This window comes from Salvelinus sp. IW2-2015, linkage group LG1 (assembly GCF_002910315.2).
Source record: "Salvelinus sp. IW2-2015 linkage group LG1, ASM291031v2, whole genome shotgun sequence".
NCBI lineage: Eukaryota > Metazoa > Chordata > Actinopteri > Salmoniformes > Salmonidae > Salvelinus > Salvelinus sp. IW2-2015.
In genome coordinates, this window is record NC_036838.1 from 48,613,066 (window position 1) to 48,634,493 (window position 21,428).

At 42.5% G+C, this 21,428-nt stretch overlaps 1 protein-coding gene and 1 pseudogene across 3 annotated transcripts; one reads left to right on the plus strand and one right to left on the minus strand.

Moving 5' to 3' along the window:
- Window positions 1-874: 874 nt before the first annotated feature.
- Window positions 875-12,304, plus strand: top1a (DNA topoisomerase Ia). 3 transcript variants are annotated; one of them, XM_070445438.1, is made up of 22 exons: window positions 967-1,023; window positions 1,464-1,488; window positions 1,895-1,998; window positions 4,538-4,634; window positions 4,910-5,027; window positions 5,195-5,232; window positions 6,032-6,115; window positions 6,407-6,485; window positions 6,576-6,670; window positions 6,862-6,977; window positions 7,098-7,219; window positions 7,363-7,485; window positions 7,677-7,864; window positions 8,629-8,777; window positions 9,458-9,597; window positions 9,709-9,894; window positions 10,054-10,122; window positions 10,315-10,429; window positions 10,648-10,775; window positions 11,055-11,149; window positions 11,244-11,393; window positions 11,609-12,304. In XM_070445438.1, exons 3-22 carry the CDS (start codon window positions 1,929-1,931, stop codon window positions 11,709-11,711), a joined length of 2,265 nt encoding a protein of 754 aa, XP_070301539.1. In that variant the 5' UTR covers window positions 967-1,023; window positions 1,464-1,488; window positions 1,895-1,928; the 3' UTR covers window positions 11,712-12,304. The 3 variants fall into 3 exon arrangements, with proteins under 3 accessions (XP_070301541.1, XP_023850735.1, XP_070301539.1); XM_070445440.1 differs by lacking the exon at window positions 1,895-1,998 and having other exon boundaries at window positions 875-1,023; XM_023994967.2 differs by lacking the exon at window positions 1,895-1,998 and having other exon boundaries at window positions 875-1,023; window positions 8,629-8,773; window positions 9,454-9,597.
- Window positions 12,305-14,401: 2,097 nt separating this feature from the next.
- LOC111977241 (zinc fingers and homeoboxes protein 1-like) lies at window positions 14,402-18,119 on the minus strand (annotated as a pseudogene).
- Between the last annotated feature and the right edge of the window lie 3,309 nt (window positions 18,120-21,428).

Below are 21,428 nucleotides of genomic sequence, written 5' to 3' on the forward strand. Positions count from 1 at the left end.
CATATATACATTAGAGGCTAGTTACACAGAAAATGTGTATAACACCTGTATAAACTGTATTTATAATTATATGACCAGTGTTGTAAAGCACTTAAATAAAAATACTTTAAAGTACTACTTAAGTATTTTTTGGGGGTATCTGTACTTTACTTTACTATTTATATTGTTGAGCACTTTTACTTTTACTTCACTACATTCCTAAAGAAAATAATGTACTTTTTATTCCATACATTTTCCCTGACACTCGTTACATTTTGAATGGCTATCAGAACAGGAAAATGGTTAAATCCATGCACTTATCAAGAGAACACCCCTGGTCATCCCTATTGCCTCTGATCTGGCGGACTCACTAAACACAAATGCTTCCTTTGTAAATTATGTCTGAGTGTTGGAGTGTGCCCCTGGCTATCCTTAAATAAAAAAATAAAAACTAGATGGCACAATTTTTTCTTAATATTGGGAATTTGAAATTATTTATTATTTTACCTTTCATACTTAAGTATATTTTAGCAATTACATTTACTTTTGATACTTAAGTATATTTTAAACCAAATTGTTTAACTTTTACTCCAATAGTATTTTACTTGGTGACTCACTCTTACTTGAGTAATTTTCTATTAAGGTATCTTTACTTTTACTCAAGTATGACATTTGGGTACTTTTTCCACCACTGAATAGGACAATATTTTAGGTTAACAATAATTATATTACACAATTTCTGATAGCCGTATATATGTACGTATGTTTTGTAGAAACTACGTGGGACCACTGAACGCGTGGGACCGAGAGCACGTTTTGAGGAGGGGGGGGCTAAAAGTGGCCAACTGCTTTTTCCCACCCATTTAAAAAGACACGCGCATGCGCATTTACATATAATTTGGACTTAGTGTGTTACACAACTGTTTCTTTCTTCATTCTGCTCGCATCACATCGTCGGCGGTTTCCTCCAACACGTTTCACACTTTGCTTTTAACAGATTAATAATTGAAAATGAGTGGAGATCGTTCCCACAACGATAGCCAGGTAACATTTGTAAACGTTTGCCGTGTCATTGCGAAAGAGCTTTGTAGGACATTAAACTCGCTTGCTTTTTTATTTGCCTCAGCAGCCAGGCTACACTAACGTTAGCTAGCTAGGTAACTTGGCTAACTAGCCAATCAACAGTGAATATAATTGCAACAAATGTGACAGAAATACGTGTTTTGTCATACTTTCAATATTGTGTTTTTCAGATAATAAAAAGTAAAGTCCATTCAACTAAACTTTGTGGCTAACTGAGGATGGCCAAGGCACTGTGCGTTAGATCGTTAGCCATTTTATCAGACTAGTCTCAATTGCCAACCATCAGCAGGGTTGCTAGCTAGTCGTTAGCGAGCTAGCCAACAAGTTCAAAGTTATCCAGCTAGCAAGCCATCAATCAAGGAACATGGCTAGTTAACCAATCTTTGTTTTACAATTTGCAGATAGACTCCGGCTCTCGGGTCAATGGTAAGTGTAACGTTAATGTGTCAAACAAATGTCACAATGATTTTCTCCTTCAAATTCTGACGTGTCCACACTGTAGTTAGCTAGCTAACGTTTATCTATCTGCTAACATGGCTAGTTCGCTAGCCAGACATAGSTAGTTTAGCAAAGGGCAGAAATGGCGTCCAGAGACTAAGTCCTCTGCCTCACTCACAAGCGCCTATTGTTCAAATGGGTGGCTCTTTAATAGCTTTTAGACATTTTATAATCACGATCTGATAACAAATTCTTAAAGAATTGGAGGTGTTTTATTGGTATGCCAAATTAGATTTAGTTGTTGGCCGGCTTAAAATGCCACATTCCGAGTCTAAAAGTAAGGGTTTGGGGGTTGAGAACTTAGTCTCTGCGCCATTTTCTTTTTTCTGTCTAGCGGTCTGACTGTAGAAAACATAGCTGAAGTGCAGATGGCTGTGATATGGAGGGGAAACACGCAGGACCGTTTGTATCAAGACACGATTTCCAGCGGCGGAGGAAGTAAAATCATCTGATGGCCCCGTTTTGCTTTTAAACAACATTGTATAGTCTTATCCGAATGTATTATGGATAATTTTGTATCATATAGAACTTAATTTACATTAGCTAGTTGTAGAGTAAAGTACAATGCGGGATTTTATAACATCCCTGACATATTTGTGGTGCAAGTTTGACAATGCACATTGACTTCCACTACTAACACAATTTTTGATGACTGAATTCATTGATTTGATAGTTTTGTTGGCATGGTCTAAACCACATGGCCACTGAGGCCTAACAAGTTAAACCCCCAGCATTGGTATTTAACAAGTATGAATGGCCTTTTTAAGGTTTCAGAAGCTACAACATGCTTCCCCTCCACTAAGTACACATCTTTTTGTGAAAGATTATTTCTGAACAATTTCAAATAAGGTAATTTCAATTCATTTTTATTTCTCATATGACAGTGTATTTCTTATGGACAAGGACTCCACTCCTAGCCCTTGGGACAGCATGGTTGGCTGCCTCAAAATCCTACAGCTTTGGACAAACTATTCATCTTTCCAGATTAGTTTTGTGTGAATCTGTTTTGAAGTCCAGATAGGGATTGGGCTTTTAACATGCAAGGGAGTGATTGCAGTCCCAATTCAAATATAAAGTTGTCAGAACACTGCATTGAATGCATTTTCTACTGTGGCACATCTCAGAACAGCCTTTCCTGCATCAAAAAATTCCCTGCTCACAGTGATTTTTGAATGAATACTAGGCCTATATCATATTTGGTTTGTGGTTTTGGTTCTCACCCTCACATAGTGTGCTCCTGAAATGGTTGTGTGTGTCATGTTGGTAGAACACGGCACTTGACATGCCATCGTTGTGGTTTCGATTCCCATGGTGGGGCAGTATGGAAATGTGTGCACTCACTACTAAGTTGCTCTGAATAAGAGCGTCTGCTAAATGACTCAAATGTAGTGCGGGCTGTCCATTGTTGGTCAGAACAGCCTATGTCAAGCACAAAACCTGATACCTTGTTAGAACATGGAATACAGGGAGACAATGGAGACTCAGGGGTTAAGAGTTGTCCCTGTATACAAGACATATTTATTCCTTGTTTTGTCTTCCGCAGTAGTGGAGCATGGGGCCCTGAAGTGAAAACAGCCAGTTACCGATTTGCTCTTATTTGTTAGATTTAAGATCTACAAGAAACACTGTAATGATATACCCACTACCTACATCATTACAAGGTATATAGGCAAACATCAGTCCAAGCTCTGCAAGGGCTTGCCCCAAATAATCCTCAGGCGAGTTTGTTTATCAATACCACGATACAAATTGTTTAGATTTTATTTCATGGCTCTGAAGAACTATAGCCCGCATTCCTACTGCAGTCCCTAACTAATAGAATCTACCGATGCCAACATATTAATTGAATCTTGCATCTGTGTCCTCTTTGGTTTCAAATGCATTTATTGCCTGCCATAGGTGATGTCAGATCATGAGGAAGGGGAAATCTGTTGGTTATTGGTGTGTCGGCCAGTAGCTTGCTGTGGGGCATAGAACCTTGTGACTGAGTCCCTTATTTTAAAGCCTCACACCTTTCAAAACATGCCTCGATTGCGCTAGGAGAAAGTAATTTAATGTATTATGTTTCTTTGGCTGTTAACTTTTGTTTGACTGAAGTACCTGTGTTGTATATGTATCAACTAAGGAGAGACGATTGGCATTCATTTAGCTACTATTGCTGCTTGTAGGGGTTTGGTTAAGTGAAAGCAGATGGACTAGGCCTGTTAGAGCTTGCTCCCTCTTTTCATCCATGTTGATACTGTTTCTGAGTAAAAATGAACCTCAACTGTCAATGGGCACTAGGAGGTGCTGTCTTACCATGTATGGCACATCCTCTCATGGCCCTAAGTCTGACCTGATTTTTTTTTCAATTAATTTGTGAAGGGTGTTCTGTTAAGTTTTTGGTCTGTCATGAACAAGGTCCCCAAATCCAACTGCCTGAAGTTGACTGGAGATGGTCCTATTCTATGTAACCTCTACCAACCAGTAATGTATTCCGGCTGACACGGATGCACATACAATCCGACTGTCAGTATTCAGATTCACACCCAGGTGTTGGATGAGTGTTCTGGCCTAGCACTTCCTGAGCCAAGAGGCACTCTATCTAGTCAGTTATTCAGACATTACAACACTGTCAAATCTTCCCATGTCTTTTTGTGCACATATTTGTATTTTGCGTATATATTTTCTCACATTGCCTGTTGGGTATTTCTTTTACTAACCTTTTAGTTTTACCATGGAAACTTGTCTGAACTTGTTTTGTGTGTTTCTTAAGTATAGACTGGAGTATTGTTTACTTATTGTTCCTGGTGCAGTAGATGTTTTCTTTTGTGTTTAGTATTAGCTGTTTTCACCTGCTGGGTTTAGAGAAGGGTTGAAGAAAAGTGGATATATTTACAGAATGTTTCTGTAGCCTAAATGTTTCCTATTCCTTTGGCAATGGTCATTATTTAGCCTTTCCGTCAGTCCGCGTTTGAATAACTTTCTTCTTTTGCAGATTCTCATAAGCATAAAGATAAGTACAAGGATAAAGAACACAAACACAAGGACCACAAGAAGGACCGGGAGCGTGAGAAATCAAAATATGGCAACAGGTATGACTCTCCAGTCTTTTTAAGCAGGGTTACATAGGTGAAACTTAGTGCGTCATTAGGGCAGTAATTGACACCCACACATTTGCTTTGAGCTCTTTAACGTAGCTGTTTGTATGATGATTTGTCTGATAAGCAGGGTGTGTATGAATGAGCTTAGGACCAGCCAGAGACTCCTCATTGTTTTATTACTATAGTATATCCTCAAATATACACTCTTAGTTGATTTCCTTATTGGTATGTTCAATCTGATGCTGATGTAATCTGTGAAATTCCAGTGACCATAAGGAGTTCTCGGAAAAGAAACACAGAGAAAAGGAGCGAATAAAGCACGAAGATGTCAGCACAGACAGACACAAGGACAAACACAAGGAAAAAGACCACAGGAAGGAGGAGGTGTGCTAATTATCCAACGGAGAGGGATGCATCGCTGCCATTTTGGTTTAGATGTGCCAATCAGTTTGTCAAATATTTGTCCAGTCTCTTCCTCAGTGAAAACCTGAATTTATAGCTCTTAACATTTCAAAAGATGCATGTTTGAACTCTTCGTTGTCATCTTGCAGATCAAGCCGAAGAAGGAAAAAGAGAATGGCTTTGCCAGGTAGGTTTGGTTTATATTGTTAATTTGACATTTGTGCTGCTTACAAATGCTGGTTACATGTCTAGGGCCCTATAAAATCAGCAATTGTATTATTAAAAAATAAATTAAAAAATTCATACTTTTTTTTGCTGCAAAGGTTTGTTTTTCCCCAAATTCAGGTTTTGGTCTCAATCACACTTTTTAAAATGGAACATCCCATATTGTTTTTCTAAGTCCATAACAATGCTTAAACCACATCTGGAGACCACTTTTGAGGTCTGGAAAAGGCTAAGAAATGTACATTTTTGGATGCAGTTACCCTTTAAGTGCCAGAGATGGTTAGCAATGTTTCTGTAGCGTTTATGTGATTCCAGAGTTTGCTAAATAAATTGCTGCTTGATTGATGCAAGTAATTACGATATCATTCTGCCAGTTAGACATAGGCTACTTTGTATTTAACATTTAATTGAGAAGGTTTTTGAGAGCCTTTCATCTCGACCAGAAGGTTATTATTAGCATCATTGCTAACGGCTACACAGTGTAGACATGTGCACGGGGGCATTCCTGTGCTGTTGCAGGAAAATACTAATCAGATTTTGTTCATGTGTTATGATTAACTTGGGCAAATTAATGCATTTTCTATAGTTCAATACATTAAGTTGATTTCCTWCTCATTTCAATCAGTTTTTGAATATTGTTAAATTCCGTTATAATGTCTACATTCCGTGCGCGTTTTCCACAACAGATTTTATAGGACCCTCCATATTTGATTTCAAATGCACAATGAATGTACCGGTAAATGTTTGTATTCTATCACCAGCCCTCATCGCATTAAGACGGAGCCGGACAATGATCACTTCTACCACTCTCCCAAGTCCCTGAAAAGACAGCGTGACAATGACGAGTGAGTAGATCTGTACTTAACTCTGTCAACTGGCCCATTTCTTCCTTAGTGTTTGGCCCTGTTACATTTGTATGATAAAAATGTTGGCTGTAGTTGCCATGTTTAGACCAACCCCATCTGGTTTTTCCTCGTTCTGTTGGGAAATGACAATGTTTGGTCATTGTTGGCTTTGCAAGAAGCACACAGCTGCCTTTCGGTATGACTGTAGTTTGGTGTAGAGAAGACAAGATAGTTGTTGAATCTACCATTAGTCAGGCCTCCTTATAAGGTGTTTTTTATTTTATTTTTTAGAACTGAATTCAAGCCCAAAAAAATTAAAATTGAAAATGACAGAGTGGACAAGAAAGCAAAGAAGAGGAAACAAGATGAGGTACGTGGAAATCTTTGGATTTTATATTGGATATATTTCAGTGATCCGTTGCGAGAAAGGATACTCATGCGTTCTTTGTTTCTTGTAAAGGACATCAAGCCCAAAAAGACACAAAAAAACAAGAAAGGGGAAGTTGCTGACGGGAAAAAGAAAGCAAAGAAGGAGCCTGAGGAGAAGTGGAAATGGTGAGTGTCATAGTTGCCCTCCAGCTGTGTTGCTGCACAGAGCTTTTGTGAAGGCACACTGACTGCCTCGTTATGGAATGCTCATTATGGTGATGGATAAAATATGGATGTTCTTTGTATCTCTGTTGGACAAAGGATTTAGTTTGTGCATCAACCATCACTTCACGTTGTTGTATCCTGTTGGACTACAGGTGGGAAGAGGAGAGGGCAACTGACGGTTCCAAATGGAGGTTTCTGGAACATAAAGGCCCAGTCATGGCAGCACCTTACGAAACTCTTCCCAGCAAAGTCAGATTTTTCTATGATGGTAAGATTAATACTCAAGTGCTGCTATTTCTATGACACTCGGTCCATTTATGAGTGGGCTTTGCTGAGTGGAAGTGGAGTGTTTGGCTGGTTGAACAAGTCTGTTGAAATCCCTCTGTAGGGAAGCAGATGAAGCTCGGCCCAGAGGCTGAGGAGGTGGCCACCTTCTTTGCCAAAATGCTGGACCATGAGTACACTACCAAGGATGCCTTCCGGAAAAACTTCTTCAAAGACTGGAGAAAGGTAGTGAATGTTTAAGGCTGTATACCTGGAGTTTGCAATTGCATTGCTTAGATTTCTTTCATATTTTTAGGAATGGTGATTTGGAACAGTAATTCCATACACACATGATCATGACTTGTCTACCTTTGTTCCCTCTTCTACAGGAAATGACCTCGGAGGAGAAGTCTAAGATCACAGACCTGAAGAAGTGTAACTTCAATGAAATGGGGGAATACTTCAAGGCTCAGTCTGAGGCCAGAAAGGCCATGACTAAAGATGATAAACTGGTGAGCAAGAACAATACTTTGTGCTTTTTCTTACATTTGTCCTTTTTTATAACCTCGTTCAGACCACGACTGTCCAGTGAAGTTCTACATGAGGCAGTGGAGGTAATACCTGGAATCTTCAGGCTGGTCCGGTGTTCCAACAACTGTACCCAGATCTAACTAGTTTGTCTCTGGTTCTCTGCTTCTTGTAGAAAATCAAAGTGGAGAATGAACGCCTCCTACAGGAGTATGGCTTCTGCATCATGGACAACCACAAGGAGCGCATTGCTAACTTTCGCATTGAGCCCCCGGGCCTGTTCCGTGGCCGAGGAGACCACCCCAAGATGGGCATGCTGAAACGCCGCATCCGTCCTGAGGACATCATCATAAACTGCAGCAAGTGAGTGACAGGGTCCTGGGTAGGGGTGCAACGGTTACATGTATTCGTACCAAACCGTTTGGTATGGGGACCTCAATCCGGTCCGCACTGTGAACCTAAATGAATACATAAAAATAAAAAAACTAGGCCATAAGGCTATGCCTCTTGAGTAAATCTGAGCTGAGAACATTTCAGGCTATTCTGTTAAAACGACTAGTGCCTATGTGCACATTGTAATCGGAATTCTTGTCTTAATTGGCACGTTTTGTAAGGCGCACCTGGGAACTAGTTCTGTACGATGGCGGGTGGTGGCGTCCATGAACTAGGAGTCTCAATCATTTAAATCTCCAGTTTGGGAACATTTTGGCTTCCCAGTAGATTACGAGAGTACCCTATGCAGCTGCCAACACCTCAAACATGTTGACACATTTACTCCGACATCACCCCAGTATTCCTACCACCGGAGCAAGACGGAAACGCAATAAAACACCACTTAGTATCCGCTCTGCATTCAAGCAGCCCATCGAGCGTTGGGCCAGTAACCGGAAGGTATCCACCTTTCCCTTTCCACAGCTGATTACAAACCGTGGGTGAACCATTACACTCATAGTCCTGGGTGCAGGTGGCAATATGAACATAATGAAAAGGCTTACAAAATGTTCTACAGCGCTTTCCCCTTCTCTTGATTATATTAACCGATGGACTGCTTGTTTGGACCAGATTAGTGTGTGTATGTCTGGGTACCTGCTCTGACTCAGCCACTCTATTCTTTCTCTCTCACACAGGGACTCCAAGCACCCCAAGCCTCCCCCTGGTACCAAATGGAAGGAGTTGCGTCATGACAACAAGGTGACCTGGCTGGTGTCGTGGACAGAGAACATCCAAGGCTCTATCAAGTATATCATGCTGAATCCCAGCTCAAGAATCAAGGCAGGTTCATCTTTATTATGGCTCATGGTGGTTGCAGTGATGGTGGGGGCGAGTGACGTCTTGTATTGTTAGCTTTTAATGAAGTCTCTTGAGACGACAAAGTCTGCAATCCTATTCAACATTTCTCAATTAATAAAAAWATATATATATATCCCCTGTCTCGCCAATTTCGAAGTATCCAATCGCTGCAACTCCCGCGCGGACTCGAGAGGCGAAGGTCGAGAGCCGTACGTCCTCAAACCCAACCAGGCCGCACTGCTTATTGACACAATGTCCACTTAACCCAGAAGCCAGCCACACCAATGTGTTGGCGGAAACACTGTGCACTTTGGCGACCGTTTCATCGTTCACTGCGCCCAGCGCGCCACAGGAGCCGCTAGTGCGCGATGGGACAAGAACATCCCTGCTGGCCAAACCCTCCCCTAACCCGGACGACGCTGGGCCAATTGTGCGCCACCCCATGGGTATCCCGGTCGCGGCCGGCTGGGACAGAGCCTGGACTCGAACCCCGAATCTCTAGTGGCCCAGCTAGCACTACAATGCAGTGCTTTAGACCACTGCGCCACTCGGGAGACCCAACCTTTCACAATTCTGTTTATTTTTTAAACATATTTGTTCATTGTTGTGCCCCATGTATCTTCCCCCTGGTTGCTGTAATGGTGGTGTGTGTTGATCTGCAGGGAGAGAAGGACTGGCAGAAGTATGAGACAGCCCGAAATCTGAAGAAGTGTGTGGAACGGCTGAGGAACCAGTACCGTGAGGACTGGAAGTCCAAGGAGATGAGAATCCGACAGAGAGCCGTGGCACTCTACTTCATCGATAAGGTGAGACTGCTGCCACACACACACACACACACACACACACACACACACACACACACACACACACAGTTCCAAGTTTGGTTGTAACATGTTCCCTGTGGTGTTGTGCACCAGCTGGCTCTGAGAGCAGGTAATGAGAAGGAGGAAGGGGAGTCTGCGGACACAGTGGGCTGCTGCTCCCTCAGAGTGGAACACATCAACCTGTACCCCGAGAAGGACGGCCAGGAGTTTGTGGTGGAGTTTGACTTCCTGGGTAAAGACTCCATCCGCTACTACAACAAAGTCCCTGTGGAGAAGAGGGTAAGGCCTTGAAGAATTGACATTTGGTTCACCAGAACATTTTCTATGTCCTTTTTCACTCAAGTTGAACTACAATGGTTTCCAGATTACTCTCACTTCAGAGAAACTCTCACCTTGTTATTCTTATGAGTTGTAAATATTCTGTCCTCCCTTTCTTAGGTATTCAAGAACCTGCAGCTGTTCATGGAAAACAAGCAGCCAGAGGATGACCTCTTTGACCGGCTCAATGTAAGAACAAAAAAATACTTTCAATTCACGTTACTTGTGAATTGCAGTGTATTAGTCATGTCACTGGACCTTGTGAGGGAAAATGAATACCCTGTTTGACGTGTGGGAATTGGATATCCTCTTGTAATTCTGCGTCTCTTGCCATCAGTCATATTTAATGGTGGCATTCCTCTCTATCCTTCATCTCTCCAGACCTCCATTCTGAACAAGCACCTTCAGGAGCTGATGGACGGGCTGACGGCCAAAGTGTTTCGTACCTACAACGCCTCCATCACTCTGCAGCAGCAGCTGAAGGAGCTCACCAGCCGTAAGTCCTCACGGTCATGAAGCCCCACCCAGAGACAGAGGGTCTAAGAATGCACAACCTACCCAAAACACATTTATCTCATATTCTGGTTCGGTATGATCAGAGGTGGGAACTGGGAGGAGCTGTTGTAGATAGTTGTGTGCAGGTGGTCACTTGTAATATGGTGTAAAGTCTATAGCAAGAGTCATAGTAATGTCCATTTTCTCCCCTACTTGTAGCGGATGAGAACCTTCCAGCCAAGATCTTGTCATACAACAGGGCCAATAGAGCTGTGGCCATCCTGTGTAACCATCAGAGGGCCCTGCCCAAGACCTTTGAGAAGTCCATGCAGAACCTCCAGACTAAAGTGAGTCACAGGGAGGACACACGGCCAGTTGACCTGACAGATGAGACGGCTCTTTGCTGATGGGAGAAAAGGAAACAAAATACTATTGCTATGATTTGGGATTTTGTTTGGGGTTTATTTGTGACTTGTATTTAGAGTTATGTTTGTCTGCTGGATGCATACTCTTGGTTATTTTGGGAATACTTGGCTCGGTAATGTCTCTTAATAGCTGCATAGTAAGAATCCAGCTATACTTGGCCGTAGTTTCAAGATTATTGACGTTGATAATATTTCTACCAGATTGACGCAAAGAAAGACCAGCTGTCTGACGCAAAGCGGGATGTGAAGAGCGCCAAGGCTGACCTCAAAGTACGGAGAGACGAGAAGTCCAAAAAGTAAGTATGTGGATATGATTGGCTTGTTGAGGCATCCACTGGGTCTTGTACGCTGGGATGTAGAAGTAGCTGATTCTTTCCCTTACTCCCCCAGAGCTGTGGAGACCAAGAAGAAGGCTGTGGAGAGGCTAGAGGAGCAGCTGATGAAGCTAGAGGTGCAGGCGACGGACCGTGAGGAGAACAAGCAGATCGCTCTGGGCACCTCCAAACTCAACTACTTGGATCCACGCATCTCTGTGGCCTGGTGAGACATGACCACGAACATGTTGYCAATCATGCACAACATCTTGCTTTCTCCATTGCTTGTCCCTTGGCCCACACAATCAGTTGCTCAGGATATGTGGCACATGTGGCTGTCTTTTGATTAGTTAAAAGTAGTGAGTGAGTTGAGGGTTTTAGTTTCGAGTGTCTAAACTCCTGGAGGGTTTATCATTCTAATATCCTCCTGCTGTCTCCTAGGTGTAAGAAGTGGGGTATCCCTATCGAGAAGATCTACAACAAAACTCAGCGTGAAAAGTTTGCCTGGGCTATCGACATGGCAGAGGATGACTATGAATTTTAAATCCTGTTCGCGGTTTTATAATTGTGATTTCTATTGTAATTTTATTGGATACTTGTTTTTAGCTTAACCGATTATACAGAATGGCCAGCCTGACAAGGAAATTATAGAATGAGTGTACACTCAACAAGCATGGTGAGGTTGAATGTCAGGGGTCGGGACGTATAGGCCATTACAGATGAGCTGGAGGGAGGGGGGGCAAGGTGGGTTAGTCTGAGGTCTGGTCGGACGTCAGATTCAAGGGCAGAACTATACCCATACCCAAAGGCGGTGCGGTAATCTCTGATTGGATGAGAACCAGTGGATTGCCTTTTGGCTCTCTTCCTCTTCAGCCACATGCACGACTTAAAGGTGTCTGAACTTTGAACTCTGGGGTCCTATTGCTACTGTATTCAACAAAAAATGACTGCTTTGTGTATTAGATTTTATTATTATTTTGTTCACTTTGTCTGTATTTTTAGCCCTCCCATGTATTATTAATGGATTCTATATTTTAATAGAGAGAACAGTTAAATCAAATGAAATCCTGAAGTACACCCATGCGCCTTTGAGGAAATTACATGTGATCTCTAGGTATGAGTTGTAGGGGGGATAAAGACCATGAAAGCTGTGTTTTGGTGAGTGTGATGTTTTAAACTGGACTATGTTGATTGTGTACCATAAAGAGGATGCGTTGACACGGAAGGGAAAATGCTACACATGTCAATATTTACATAAGCAGGTAGGATGTGATTAATTTGTTTTACAGTATCTATCAGGGACTGATTTTCAATGTAAATGTGAACCAATCATTTAATTTTTCTCCCCTTGCGTTGCCAGCATCCTCTGGATCTTTCTGCATAGTCTATCTGGTTTTAACTTTATAATTTCTAATGATTGTTTGAGTGGAAAACAACTCCCTTATCTGTTACTTGAAAAACATTTTTTTGCTATTTTAATTTAGTTCATTGAAAATATATTTTTCTTCCAGAAGGGTATGTGAGGGATATCAACTTTGCCAAAAAAAAAATACCAATCTGTTACAGTTTAGGCAGTTATTTCTTAAATTGTGTTAAAGACTGAGGATGAAGAACATTAACAGGAGTTTCAATGTGAATTTTATTCCACTCACTAGTGTTTTTCAACCTCTTCTGTCATAGCCTCCAATCATGTTCTTGTTTTATGCTCATTGTAGGTTGAAAATGAATAAAACCCCTCAACTCCACACTTGGTCTATTTTGTGTTATTGCTGCACTTGACTGATAGGCCTTGCACCAAGTGGAAAGTTTTTTTTCTTTTTCTTGTCAAACTTCCTCCACAGAAGTTGGATCCGTCACTGGTATGTTCAGCCTGCTTAGTCACTTTTCGACATTTCTCTTGAATGTGTTCTGTGGTTATGTTTCAGGAGGGTTCCTGTGTTCCCAAAACCCAGTGTAATAACCAGCTCAATCTTTCCTGAGAACAGAACCCAGGAAGCACCACTGCCTGTTGATTTTAGACCAGTCGCTATGAGGGATTAAGCAGGGTTTGGCACAGGCCTGGCTCTCATGTTTGGAATTCTTTAACACCTTGGATCTCTTTATCAACCCTTGACATCTTTTKTTTTTAATGAAAAGATGAAGCTATCAAATTGTGCCTCTGACAGACTGCTGTGTGCAGGGTGAACGAGACCAGTTGAGTGCAGACGTCAAGGCCCGTACAAGTGCTCTACGTAAGATTTATTAGAAACGGTGGTTTGAGCACTGAATGCTGATTGGCTGACAGCCGTGGTATATCAGACCGTATAACATGGGTATGACTTTTTTTTTTACTGCTCTAATAACGTTGGTAACCAGTTTATAATGGCATTATGGCACCTCGGAGGTTTGTGGTATATGGCCAATATACCACGGCAGGGCTATATAATAACTAAAAAATAAAGAGTGCTGAGAACAGCCCTTAGCCGTGGTATATTAGTCATATACCACAAACCTCCGAGGTGCCTTATTGCTTAAGTATAACGTGAGTGCAGACTTCCAAGATGGTCCATTTGCACTTAAGGGCATGTTTTTGTGCTGGGATCCATTCAACATGAGCAATAACTGAGGCTGATTGGACTGATATGCAAAATGTTTTCAGTATTGTTCAATAAATATCATCAGTAAGGCAAACATCTGCAGATTTTGGATATCCTCTATTGTAACAAAGGTATCTAAAATGTCTTACATCTTTAAACCCATTATTATGTATTCTTTCATGTCCCTAGACTTAAGTATGGAAAATCATTCAAAGGACCAGTGAAATGCCATTTCAAAAGTAGCTAGTGATCAGGCCTTAGATTTGGAGTCCCAAGATTGAGCTGTTCATATTGACATAGGCCTACACAATACATTTTTGTATGGCTCTGATTACAACTTGCCAAATACAGTACACTGGAAATAATGATTATAGACTTCTGCTGCCATCGCAGCAAGAGCTCAATTTCCCTAACCAATTGATTGTTCTTGTTGGCATGTAGTTCTTAACAGAGAGAACAGTGCATCAACTTGTCCTCTACCAGTAGATGGCACTACCTGTGTTTATAAAATAACCTGCCAATTCTTCAATGCAATTTATGTAAATTAATACACCCATATAAATATCCAATGGCATCTTGAATTCATTAGCAAATGTCATGTACTATAATCATTCTACAGGTGTGATAGCTTTTAATGTGGCAATAAAAACAAGTAAACTTTCTCTGAGTATTTATTCAGTAAAGATTCAAAGTGTAGAAAGGATGATACAACAGTGCTTTTTGATCAAACTATTTCATAAAAGTTAAAGTGATCATAACACCGTAAGTCCAGATTTCTTTTCATCTTTATTTTTCTAACCAAAATAAATTGTTAACATTCAACACAAGTGCATACACTGCTGGTAGGAGATCACCTCCAATTTGGATGGTATAGCACCGTTTTTCTCTATTTAGCAGCTATCAGGGATGCAGCTTTGTAGGATTCATGTAGTGACTACGTTTATATGAAAATTCAGTAGAGTGAAAAGATCTCTTCATTTGGCTCTCTAGCTAGCACAAGACCTACCTCTGTTTACTCCAGGGCATTTGATCAAATTTACCTTTATTTTATAACATTTGCCAGTAATGATATTTCATATTATTACAGCTGAATGTTAAGCTTTTCCAAGAATACAGAAGCAGCATATTTTTTTATTCCTAGATATAGACCATCACAGGAGTGACTAATACACTGGCACCTTGTTTTGATCTCAACATCACAGCAGCTGGAAAGCTATAAGTGATGGGCAGACCAGTCATATAAATGCATGGACAGACTGAGTAAGGCAACGTTTGCGTGACAGGCTTCTTTTATGTTTGGGTTTGCAGATGAAGCCAGGGCAGTGTATTGATTCTGTCAGCTCTCTGCCAATATCTTTACTCTGGGGCAGTGTGGTTTTAGCATTGCTGTCTGCTAGTGCATTGTATTGTCTGTTGCGTATAGCTGAACTGTTAAGTGATCACCAACATTTATACAGAGCTAAATAAAACTAAAGGCTCAATTGCTTCTGGACTTACAGTGATTATAGAAGAAGAGTAAGAATTGGAGAAAAAAAATGTTTTACAGAGAAAAGAAAAATTCAAGGCAGTGAAGTACTGGTTGCTAAAAAAGTAAAAAATATCACAAAGCCAACAACATCTCCTAGACACTTGTCATTTTGTCCAGTCAACAAAACCCCTCTATAGTGCAGTTTGAATCATATACTGTACATCTCATTATCCCTCTCCCATCTTCCCTCACTCAAGTCAATTGTCCAGTCAGTGTGCTCCTCCTTTCTGTCTCAGTTTCACCGCCCTCTACATGCATCTTCCTATTCCCCACATGACCACAAAGAAGCATGAAGAAAGGCTTGAACATCACAGGACTCAATGGTGAGAAGTTCTTTCTTTAGAGGATGGCAGGAAGTGATGGTATAAGGGGGAGGGGGGGGGGGGGGGGTATTCACAGTTACAGTCCAACGGTCCAGCAACAATCACATCTGCTGTCATAATGAACACACCAGACCATGGCCATCTGTAAAGCCGGACAGCCAACCCATCCTTTACCCCTAGTACGTTGGGCCACTCCATCAGACTTCAAGCAGCTCTATCCTCAGACGATCCCTGAAAACACGCGCACACACGCATTAGTACAATATTGTTCTGATTAAATTACATTTCCATGAATACATGTCATATTAAGTGTCTTTAGAATCAGCACCGTTAACAGGTGGTAGGAAATCAGAGACTAAGTTATGTAACAGCCAACTCATAAAATACCATTTTCATGATTTATTCACATATATTAGCACTCTCTCTTAATCTATAATTCAATGACCCAGACTCCAACTCTTCTAAAAATAGCTTCTTAATACACAGACCTTTGATTGTCTGTGAAAGCCACTCTGTATGAGTACCCACACTCCCTCCCGGGTTTATTTTGTTCTTCAGAAATCACAGTAACAACTACAAACACATAACTGACATTTATTTCTTTAACTTAATTTTCACAGTTTACAAAGCCCTAAATAAATCATATCCAGTTTCAGAACAATATATAGCTACTGTAGAAATCAACAGTAATAGTGTTTGACATTCTGTTATGGCCAAGGAGCAATATTAACTTTTGAAAAATCATCATCAGTCTCAAAGAGTCTGACAAGTACAACTGACCTAACATATACATTCCATGAAGGTATGGGGTGATCACAGATTGAGTCATTTTCAGTAGACAACGGTAACTGATAGAACTCACCTGGCCTCTGCCTGCTTCTCCCCAAAGGCCTGGCTGCTAACCGGCTGAGGGTGGTCACCTCCCTCTCTGCCCAGTGACCATGTAGTCCTTCTGTCTCCACAGCTCTCCTCTTCTCCCAGTCTCCTCTGGCTCTGTTGGACTCAGCAGTGGCTTCTGTGTGTCGCGCCCCACCAGAATCCCAGCTGCCCTGAGTGGAGCTCCTTAGGTCCTTCATTAAGCTGCTTGTTCACCTCCTGCTCCACTAGTTTCCTATTAACCTCCTGGGGATTGATCAGTGCTTCAGAGTCTCTGTGGCCCTTTCCCTCCTCTCCCTCTACAGGTAGGCACTGGTAGCCCTCCAGCCATTTCAGTTGGCCGTTCTGGTGGATTGTAGCGGCTGTCGCTGAACCAGCGGACCACCTCTGGATTTGGCAGGCCGTCATGATACTCAGCTCCTCATACTGCTGGCTGCTGGGCCACCGTGTGCTGGTGAATGCCAGCCTCAAAAGGTGTACCTGCTGGGGGCTTTTCTTGGATGGGTGTGACAGGTCTGAGACATGTGTCTCAGACTTGAGCTCTGGAGGGAAGGCCTCTGAACCAGGTTTGGCAGCTGGATCGCTCACCATGAGCCTCTTGCAGGTTGATCTTGATGGGGTCAACTTTTAGTTCAGGGCAGGTTCTGTCGTCCCAAAAATGGTCTTCCTCTTTGTATAAGCTGCCGCAAGACTGATATAGCTTTCATAGGAACCTCCTTGATGCATTTGCCATCCTTAATGATAGATATGCTGTTGCTGCTACTGCTGCTATTGGTAATGAACACTGATGCTGGTGTTTTTCGTTTCTGGGCTTTGCTGGCAAGGTCAGTTGTTGAACTATCATTATTTTTCTAGTGCTGGACGTAGCCCTGCTAAATTGCCATTGTTGGACCTTGTGGATATTGTTGTTGTTACTGTCATCCATCGTTCTTATGTGTTGATGTGTACTGACCTTCGGTTAGCTGTGTTGCATTGCTATGAATGTTATGAGCGATACGTTAGATTGCTGGTGTTACTCATGATCACTTTACCCTTTGTGCTAGCTGTTGCTGAAGCCGTTCCAAGACAGAGAATGCTGAATAGGTACTGCTGCTTTTGATTGTTTGTTGTGATCCAGAGTGGCTGTCCAGTGCTAAAGTCACTCTTTGTTGCTCAAATGTTGGAGGGCAACTGACAACATAGCTGTTGCTGGAACTGATGTGTCTCATTGTTCTTCTAGTGTGCCATGGTCCTGCTGTTACTATGATGGAGGAGTTTACTACTGATGCTGCTGCTACTACTGCAACTACTACTGTTAACTGTGCTGCTACTGCAACTAAGATACGTTACTGGCTGCTTCTGCCGCTGGTGCTAATGAACAACTGTTGCCGCAGCCTCAGAGCAACAGTCCTTTGTCAGACTCCTGGCTGGCCACAGTAAGTGGGGATAGTGTTTTCCTGGCCACTACCTGTGTTGTTCTGCTGACTACAGTCTGATTATTTTGGTTGGATCATGGTTGGGGTGCATAAGAGACCCTATGGTGACCCGGCGTTCGCAGGCGGCTGACATGCTAGCCGAAGTGGTATGACTCCAGTATGCCCTGCTCACTACACTGCATGGGTTCACCTTGGCAGCTCTGGTGGCTGGGCCCAGCTGAAGCAGGTGGGCATGGACAGTGTGATGGGTCACATGTGATTTGTGTGCCGTTGCTTGGGGGGCTGTTTTTTGGGGTGCGCCTCCTTGGAAGACCGTGTTTGAAACATCTTTCCTCTGGCCTCCTCTATCTTCCTCGGGCGGAACCAGCTGATCCCCTGTTTGAGTGCTCTGGGCAGTGAAACACAGTTTGATCTGCTTCTGGCCAAATCAGAGACCACAGTCAGGTAGCAGAGCTAGCTTTGGTCGGGTAGGGGATTACCAAAGGAAGTCTTGAGAAAAGCTACTGTGTTCCATGGGCATCAATACAGTGGATGCTGCTCAGGGGAATCATCACCTTTGGAAGGTTTTTGCTGGAATCCGAGGAGGTACAGGTGGGAGAGCTGTGCTGGTGATAGGTTTGATTGGGCACTGTTGTTATCAATGAAGTGTACCAGGGTTTCTCAACATAGCATGCACCACCGTCGCCACTGAGAGACCATTTTGTAGTTCAGGCACATTCGTCAAACATGGTGGGGTCCTTGTCCGCTCCATTTTTCTTCCCAGTGTTATCCTCGCACGTCTCACCGTGTGGAGACCACAATCTTCTTGCTGCTCTCCCTTGGCCTTCATCACCTCACTATAGGTGTTTTAGTGCAAGGAAGATTGCAGTCTCGCGCGAGTCTCCCACTTGGTCGTGAACAGGCTCTGCTCTACGGTGGTCGCACCATCTCTCTTCCTGAATGCAGGGAAGCGTAGACAGAGCCCCCTGCACCCAGGGGTGGGCTTTAGCATTGTGCAGAGCCAGGCCTCCAAACCTGAACCAACTGACACGGCCACAAGTTCAGGCAGGAGAAGCTGGGTTGGGCCCTGAGTCTATGTGGGCAGTTTGTGGCAGGTGGTCCAAAAAGTAGTTCAGATCTTGGACTCAAAGCGGCAAGGGTGGGCAGCTGTATTGCTCCTTTCCTGCATTTGTCGCCACTTTTCAGGTCTGGAGGAATCATGGAGAAAATGGCCTCTGTCTTCTCCAGATATACTGAGGATGCTGTCCTTCTGGGATTGTGGGTAGGAGCTCAGGAAGGCAGCCAAGTATGATCTCCTCCACGCATGTGTTTGCTTTTGGATGTGATCATACAGGGCACTGTTTGACTTCCTCTTGCTGGCCATTGTAAGTAGCTGTGTGCAGATGATGGGTGATGACTGGTTGTCCCGTTATGGTAACGAGGGCGATGGTTTGTGGATAGGCTTGAGAGTTTAAGTGTCATGGGGCGCCGCGATGAACTTCAAACAGTTGTTGCTTCATGTTTGCCCTCAGCTTTGGGACTCCTCTCACACGATGGAGTTTAGGGTTAGACAGCTGTTTTAGCAGTTCCTGGGAACCTATAGGAGAGAAAACAGAACAAATATGTTTGATAAGGTAAATCATTCCTTATAAGAATCACACCAACACAATTGGTTTAATTAGCTATTTAGTTCTTTTTACACTGTTCAGTAAAAAAAATGATGGTTTGTTATTCCTATCCTTCTATATGGGTCGCTCAACCCCCCACCCATACCATCAGCGAGTGTTAATGAGCCTCCTTTAATGCCAAACTCTGCCCACTTGGTTTGAAAGCCACTGTTCACATTGAGCCACTGTTAAGCATATTTATGACGTATGCGTTGAAGTATGAGTGTTGGGGGGCGGGGTGGCGACACAACAACATCCATGCAGAGGCTTTACCCTACCCAATAGGGGACAGCAGGGGCTATGCACCCCAGATCTGTCCGGTTAAAAAAAAATATATATTATAAAAAAAATCTCTCTCTGTATAATGCCTAGGTGCATTCCCCAAGAGAGGATGGCTTTCACTTCAGCACTAATAAATTAATGAACTTCTTTGAGGAAAAGATCATGATCATTAGAAAGCAAAACAATAAATCTGCGTATTCCTCAAAGCTCAGTTGTCCTGAAGTCTGCACAACTCTGCCAGGACGCTAGGATCAAGGGAGACACTCAAGTGTTTTTAGTACTATAATTCTTGACACAATGATGAAATAATCATGGGCTCTAAACCTTCAAGCTGCATACCTGGACCCTAATTCCAACTAAACTACTGAAAAGAGCTGCCTTCTTGTGGCTTGGCCTCCTATGTTGAACAAAATAACGGTCTCTACCACGGGATGTGTACCACTCACTAAAAGTAGGCAGTAATAAAGCTTCTCTTGAAAAAAGCCAAACTTGGACCCAGAAAATATAAAAAACTATCGCCTATATCGAATCTGCATTCCTCTCTAAAATCTTTGAAAAAGCTGTTGCGGCAGCAACTCAAATGCCTTTCTGAAGACAAACAATGTTATCGAAATGCTTCACCGTCCTGGTTTGACCCCATTATAGCACTGAACTGCACTTGTGAAGATGGTAAATTACCTTTTAATGCGTCAGACCCGAGGCTCTGCATCTGTCCTCGTGCTCCTAGACCTTAGTGCGCTTTTGATACATAGATCACTCACCATCTTTTTGGAGAGATGGAAACCCAAATGGTCTAACACGGACAAGTTCTGGCCTGGTTTAGATGCTTATCTGCATGAAAGATATCAGTTTGTCTCTGTGAATGGTTTGTCTTCTGACAAATCAACTGTAAATTTTTGGTGTTCCTCAAGGTTCCGCTTTTTAGGACCACTATTGTTTTCCTATATATTTTACCTGCTTGGGGATGTTCATTCGAAAAACATAATGTTAACTTTTCACTGCTATGCGGATGACACACACTGTGCATTTCAATGAACTGGTGAAGCCCCAAATTTGCCCTCGCTAGAAGGGCCCTGTTGTTTCAGACATAAGGAAGTGGATGGTGCAAACTTTCTACTTTTAAACTCGGACCAAAACCAGAGAATGCTTGTTCTAAGGTCCAAGAAACAAAGAGTTTCTGTTGAATTTACAGGTATTAATCTTGATGGTTGTACAGTTGTCTCAAATAAAACTTGAAAGGACCTCGGCGTTACTCTGGAACCCTGATCTCGTCTTTTGACGAAACATATCAGGATTGTTTCAAGACAGCTTTTTTCCATCTATGTAACATTGGCAAAAAATCAGAAACTTTCTGTCCAAAAATGATGCACGAAAATGTATCCATGCTTTTTGTTCTAGGTTAGACACTGCAATGCTCTAACTTTCTGGCTACCCGGTAGAGCACCTAAATAAACTATCAGGTTAGTGGCAAATACGTGCTGCTAGAGATCGCTAACTAGAACCAATTTTAAATATTATCCAGTACTAGCCTCCCTACACTGGCTTCCTGTTAAGGCAAGGGCTGATTTCAAGGTTTTTAACTGGCTAACCTCAAAGCATTACATGGGCTGCTCCT